General features: G+C 40.3%; 1 protein-coding gene across 1 annotated transcript in view; it reads left to right on the top strand.

Annotated features, from left to right (window-relative positions):
• The window catches only part of znf706 (zinc finger protein 706), a 2,657-nt gene extending 624 nt beyond the window's left edge, over positions 1 to 2,033 (top strand). Inside the window, exons 2-3 of the mRNA XM_005917545.2 lie at positions 1,054 to 1,189; positions 1,315 to 2,033. Of these exons, the coding sequence (XP_005917607.1) occupies positions 1,055 to 1,189; positions 1,315 to 1,410 (231 nt within the window). The 5' untranslated portion in view covers position 1,054 and the 3' untranslated portion in view covers positions 1,411 to 2,033. The remainder of the gene's footprint in view (positions 1 to 1,053; positions 1,190 to 1,314) is intronic.
• The last annotated feature ends 4,573 nt before the right edge of the window (positions 2,034 to 6,606 follow it).

The raw sequence follows: 6,606 nt of genomic DNA, 5'->3' as shown, positions 1-6,606 counted from the left end.
GGGGGGGGGTGGTGGGGGGGGGGTATTTGATTAACGTGCCCCCTAAAAGCAATCTAAATGATAAAATCTGTTGCTTTTTTTCTGTGGCCCAGCATTGTTGTTGTTCAGCAGAACCTTATTTTTGGTCTATGGGTTAAAGGTACCACACACACAGTGACTGTTTGTCCTGTAGTTATGAGCCTCCACAGACATCTTGGTTACATAACCAAACCTTTACTGGTATCCACCCAAACCGTTATCAAGCAAGGTTCTCACTCACTGACAATCTGATCTGCAGAGAACAGGCTAAACTAGTCAATTAAAGCTAAGATCAACATTTAAAAGCATGTAAGAGCATGAGAAAACTTGTTCCTTTGGTTGTAAAGCTTGTAAAAATGCCAAAATGTAATTACCTTGTAGCATAAAGCTGACAAACCTGGTCCTGGTCCCCCAAAAAGGGGGAAAGTTACTTTCTCTTTGAAATGAGAAAATCACAATGGTAAGTGTTTGTAATGTTTAGTGCACTAATACTGTCAAACTTATTTTACATTGTGGGCCACATAAAGCTCGTGTTGATCTTAAGTGGGCCGAAGCAGTGAAATCAGTGTTTCTGTCAGCATAAAGAAGTTTAACTACTTACTATCTATAGTAGACCGTAAAAATGTCATGTGATTGTTTATCTATAACTTAATTTGGTGTAATATGACCATTAGGGTGATGTTTATCAGTGAAGGTAATGCTGTAAAACTGAAACTTAAAATACAGTTAAAAGTCCAAAATTTATGCCATACTTCACATTTTCCAAAGCCATTCAGTGGGCTCGTTTGAGTCTGTGCCAGGCCTCTTTTGACCCCCAGGCCTTATGTTTGACACTGCTGCATTAAACCCTAAACTGCATTTAAGGGAGTCCTTGCACTGTCCTTGATTGATCACTGTTTTCTCATTGTTTATGAGCAAACATGGTATTATTAAGCTGCTCCTTACACACAAAAATAACCGTAATTAGTTGTTTACTTACTGATTGCTCATGCATAAGTATTCTGTCCTTACATCTTCCTCTCTCTGCATTCCCAGCATGGCACGAGGGCATCAGAAGATTCAGTCCCAGCAGAAAAACGCCAAGAAGCAGGCGGAGATGAAGAAGGCCAAAGGTCACGATCAAAAGACGGCGGCCAAGGCAGCGCTCGTATTCACCTGCGCTGTGTGCAGAGTAAGTATGACCCCTCAGAACTCCCAAATGAGGGCGGGAGTCATATTTGAAACCAAATGCAGTGCCTTTTCCTCCAAATCCTCCTTTCCTTTAACAACTGTTGGATGTTTCATTTCTTCTCACAGTCTCAGATGCCGGACCCCAAAACCTTCAAGCAGCACTTTGAGAGCAAACACCCAAAATCCCCTCTGCCCCCTGAGTTAGAGGGAGTGGAGGCGTAGGTGGTCGTCGACATGGATACTAAACTCTTCAACCCTGTGCCGGCTCTGCTCTCGTCTCAGTCTGACAGCAACGGATGATTTCACGTGACCAACATGAAGCACTTGTCTATTAATTCTTTAACAGGCCGGGTCAAGTCCGGTGTGCTCGCCTTCGCAGACCTGTAAGACCTGTGAACGATGAAAAGTTGTAAAAGGAGATGGCTTCTTATTCAGCTTCCCTGAACAAACTGGCGTATTGGAGTATTTCTTGCTGCCCGCTCTTGTCTCTTTACGCTTTAGCTTTGGTGGATTGATCGCTCGAGATAAATGCACAGTGTTTGCTGAAGTTACAGCGGTGACAAAACTGACCTCATCTTCTTAATTAGTGCTTTGAGCGCTGAATGGAAACGGGGACTGTGAATCTTTATCCATAAGTGCTCAGAGCGTAAATCGTCCTCGGTCGTGTCTGCCTGGTTATTACTGCATATTCTCATTTTAATTCATCATAATTTCGTAATTGTTTCAGTAAAAAAAAGTGACATTTTGATAGCCATTTCCAAGCAGCTGGATGAATTGTAAACCAATGAATGTATGCTCCAATGATGAATTGTTAAGTCATTTTATTAAAGGTTCACTTTGTTGTAGCTCTGCTTTGTGTGATAATGTTTTCTGGCAAGGATGAATTTCACTGATACATTATGTGTTTAAGCAGGTAATGTTATCACAAACAGTCCCTGTGTTCCTTCACTCTGCTTGTGTGTTGGTTGTTTAATTTTGTGCCGAGTAATTTATTGTCTTCCTTCCAAAGTAACAGCACTTCTCTGCTTCTCTTTTTTACTTTCTCCTGCCTTCTAAACCTGACTGTTTCTTTTCTTATTACTCAGCGAGGCTGCATGTGAGAACCTGTTTGCCCTTCGGGATTAATGGTCTTTGACTCAGAATCTGGGCAGAACAAAGTCTGTGTGATGTCCGATTGTGAGACTAGCTTGGGCAATTACCGTGGATTTACAGCGAGCGAGTGGGCGTCCAGCTCCACTCTTTCCAGGCACCGCCTTTTCTTAAACCAAACTGAGTATTCCCAATAGTGAGATGGGATTATCTACTGTTTTGGGCTATAAGTGAGGAAAGGACAACCTTGAACAAGTCCAGGCGTGAGCCTCGATTCCATTCCTGAAAACGGCTTTAAAGTGGATCTCTGGAGATCATTTCCAGTGCCATGTTTTTATTTTTTGCACTCTGCTAGATTCAGTTCAAATTCTTTCTTATGCATCTTATATTGAGCCTCTGTACAGCTCAGTGCATCCTGTGTAAAACAAGCTCTGTGCGCTCCTTCAACTTTAATCTGACTTTCTCTGATTTGCTGCTTCTCATGTCTTAGTCATGTAGACATGATTAAGATAACTTGCTGAAGTTCAAACTGAGCATCAGAATGGGGAGAAAATGTGATTTAACCGGTTTATGGTGATTGGTATTAGACGGGCTACTCTTGAGTATTTCAGAAACTGCTGATCTACTGGGATTTTCCCACATTTCCTCTTTTTGACAGATGACTATGTCCAGTGAAATGTCTCTGTGTGAAATCCGCTTTTTGATGTCACAGTTCAGAGGAGAATGGCCAGACTGCTTCAAGCTAATAGGAAGGCAACAGCAACTCAAGTAACCATTCACTATAATCTGGATGCAAACATTGAGCCTAAAAGCAGATGAGCTACAGCAGCAGAAGACCACACAGGGCGCCGTTCCTGTCAGGTAGGAATAGGAAACTGAGGCTACAATTCACACAAGCTCGCCAAAACTGGAAGAAGACTGGGCAATCGTTCGGTCTCAAATTCCTTTGTGACATTAGGATGGTGGAATCAGAACTTGGTGTCAATAATGTGAAGGTATAGACCTATCATGCCTTGTATCAATAGTTCAGGCTGCATATGGTTTAAACCCCACAGCCTACCTGAGTATTATGGCTAACCATGGCCATCCCTTTATAACCAGTGTACCCATCTGATACGTGATTATATCATATCACAAAGCTCAAATAATGTCAAACTTTTTTGTTGAACATCACAATAAGATCAGTGTACTCAAATGGCTTCCATAGTCACCAGATTTCAAACCAATAGAGCATTGTTGGGATGCTCTATTGACAAATCTGCAGTAACTGTGATGCTATCATGTCAGCATTGACATTAATCTCTGAGGAATATTTCCAGCACCTTTTTTAATTCTGTGATACCTCTTTAACCATCAGGTGTACCTAATAAAATAGCCAGTGAGTGTACAGTGATCACTGATCACGTCATTTTCTCTGTGCTGTTAGTTACATAGTAACTGTCGAGCAAAACAGATGAAAACAGGCTGGATAAATAAATACTGGTAGTTACACAGTTATTACATTTTTAGTCTCGTGACTGTAAGGCTGTCTTTTTTACTTCAGTTCATTGCATGACAGCATACCGTGCTTGGATAATGACCACTGGTTTTACACTCCTTTTTGTGAGGCAGTGTGGGACGCTTTGGGTGTGCTGCATAGGCTGAGTGAGTAATACCGGACACACCCCGGGAGTAGAATAAAATGTGTGAAGCCTGAGTTTTTGGCTTACGGCTTACTCACATGTAGGCTGGCCCGGTTTATTATAAGCATCCACCACTTTAATGGTATTTACTGTGTGACAAAAAATGAGGAAAATCATAAAACTTTTATGTAAATGAATGTCATTTATGTGTCATCAGCTCTCACCCACCAAGAACTGAATGTATCTGGATACAGAGCTTTAACTGTAGGGATGGCAGGATGACTCACAGAGAGTAACTGGTAGCTGACATGAACATCATCCCAGGAGGTTCTGACATTTTTAACTGAATAAATTAATCTCCTCTCCCAGCTACACAGAGCTTTACTCACCGGTTTAAACACAAATATGTACAGGAAGTGACAGAATCGGTACCAAATATCAAAAACAAGTTCAAATTGTGCATCTGTTACCTTGGATCAGCTGAAATGGCTCAATGTGCAGCAGTTAACAATCAAAAACCTCTAAACCATTATGCAACTCAGTCTGCATAAAGAGGTCTTTAACATGTCCAGTAATGACAAACGCTTCACTTCAGCTGAAACACAATAACTGCAAGAATATAGTGTGTAAGCCAACCATGCAGACATGGCTACAACCACACCATTGCACTTCATGTGTGAAGTCACTCAAACCATAAAGACCACACCATCTGTCTTCTTTGTCATAATTAAATCATTTAGGGGGAAATGTGGCTTGACTTCCTTTAATTCTGACTACTCAGAAGTAACAAACACACACACACACCACGGTCAGTGACACGCTGCCTGTTGTTTTAGTTGTTTGAGCAGCTCGGCCAAATGACTCACAACCCACATTGTTCCCCAGCCTCCTCACACATAATCCACATCCTGCCTTCCCATCTGTAAACTTGTGAATCAAAAACACAACACATGTTCATTCATATAAACACATACACATATGTAAGATTTTTTTTTTCTACAGCCTGTCTTTGATCTCAACATGCAAGAGTCACAGGAAAAAAATGAGAGCACTCGTACAAACTCGTTACAACTTAATTAGGTTAAGAATTTCCCTGTGGCTATAGATCATCTATTTTCAGCTCTCATCGCACTAGTGAGAAAGAAACACTGAAGCACCAGCTCAACTCCAGTGTCTAGGCATCGTGGCACCTGCTGTGTTGTTTCGGTGTTTCTGTGGAACAATATTTTGGAGAGCACCGCTTTCATTTAGTTTATGTGTGGTGTAATAATAGCTAGTGATCAACATGTCCAGCAGGAGCTTGGGAATATTTATTTGTATTTGTCAAACACTGCTTATCTACCTTACTCTAGTTCTGCTTGGCCACTGATTAGCACACCTCTAATTCTAAAACTTCTGTGCATGATTTATGTCTCTAAGAAAGTACTGCAGGGTCTGATTGGTGTCTTCGTCCATCCCCAACCCTGATAACAGACTTGCTTGGATCGCTGCTACTTTCAACCAGTTTTACAAGGTCAGGGGAAGTGATCCATCACAATAGACCTAAACCTGAAATTTGTAAAACTAGAATAACTAGAAAAACATGACTGATGTCTGGACTACTCAATGGGTCAAGGCATTTGAATGAAGAAGCCTTTCTACTGAGAAGAGCCACAGTACCTCAGTATTTATATAGGCATTAGATAAAACAGTTTCAGTATACATAATATTAGCCTGACACCAACATTATTTTGCATAATTTCCTCATTTTATCAGTTCCTCTCTATACATGTTAGACCACTCCTTGTAGAAAGCTCTGATGGGTATAGTTTTACATGATAAAGATGTACAAAGACTCCGCTATTTGCAGCTTTTTCTGGATTAAAAAAATTAAATGCCATTTTGCGATTTTAGTGTTTGTTTCTAAAAGTAATGACATATATAGAGAGCACACGTTATCATAATCGTTTCTATCACGTTTTCAGTCTCAGTAAAAATGCATATTCTTTGTGGGCAGGTGTGCACAGCTAACACAAACGGCCGTAAAGGCAGAGTACATAGCGCTGCAGAACTGTACCCCCCCGCATGTTTACACTGAGTAGGAGATGCTCTGTATCTCATTGTACAACTGTATAGTGACAATAAAGGCATTCTATTCTATTAAACGGCAAATTATGAGAGTGAAACTGAAATTACATTAATATCTAAGCCACGGGCCAATAATATGCTCGTTTGAAAATATAATAAGGTAGACAAAACCACTTTATGTCAATCCTGCCCCACTTCCGGGTTCCTCCTCCTGGCTTCTATCTTCTTGCATAATGACCTTTCACACACACAAACACACACACAAACACACACACTCACAAAGGATTTTTTTTTTAAAAACACAAACGTTTTTCCTTCCAGTGTCTTGATAGATATAAGTATTGTAGATATAAGTATAAATTCTCCTGAAAAGTTTCATTTGATTTATAATAACTATAAACTACATCTCCCAAGCATCCTTGCGGGCGTACCGGAGAAACCAAGCGTTTATGCCGTTTGTACGTAAATATAAAAAAAAATCAAATCTATATTTAGAAGATTTTTTTACATAATGTTTTACATTATCATAATCGTATTTTTGTTAATTTTCTGTGAAATTCGTTTATTTGTTTTTTGCTCATTCGGCGCAGTCTTAAAAAAATTTGCCCTTAGATTTGGCTACCATAGCAACTCCCTTCTT

Source organism: Haplochromis burtoni, unplaced genomic scaffold, assembly GCF_018398535.1.
Source record: "Haplochromis burtoni strain Fernald_Lab_line unplaced genomic scaffold, NCSU_Asbu1 Contig_25, whole genome shotgun sequence".
Taxonomy (NCBI): Eukaryota; Metazoa; Chordata; class Actinopteri; order Cichliformes; family Cichlidae; genus Haplochromis; species Haplochromis burtoni.
This window is presented reverse-complemented; position numbering and strand designations above follow the sequence as displayed.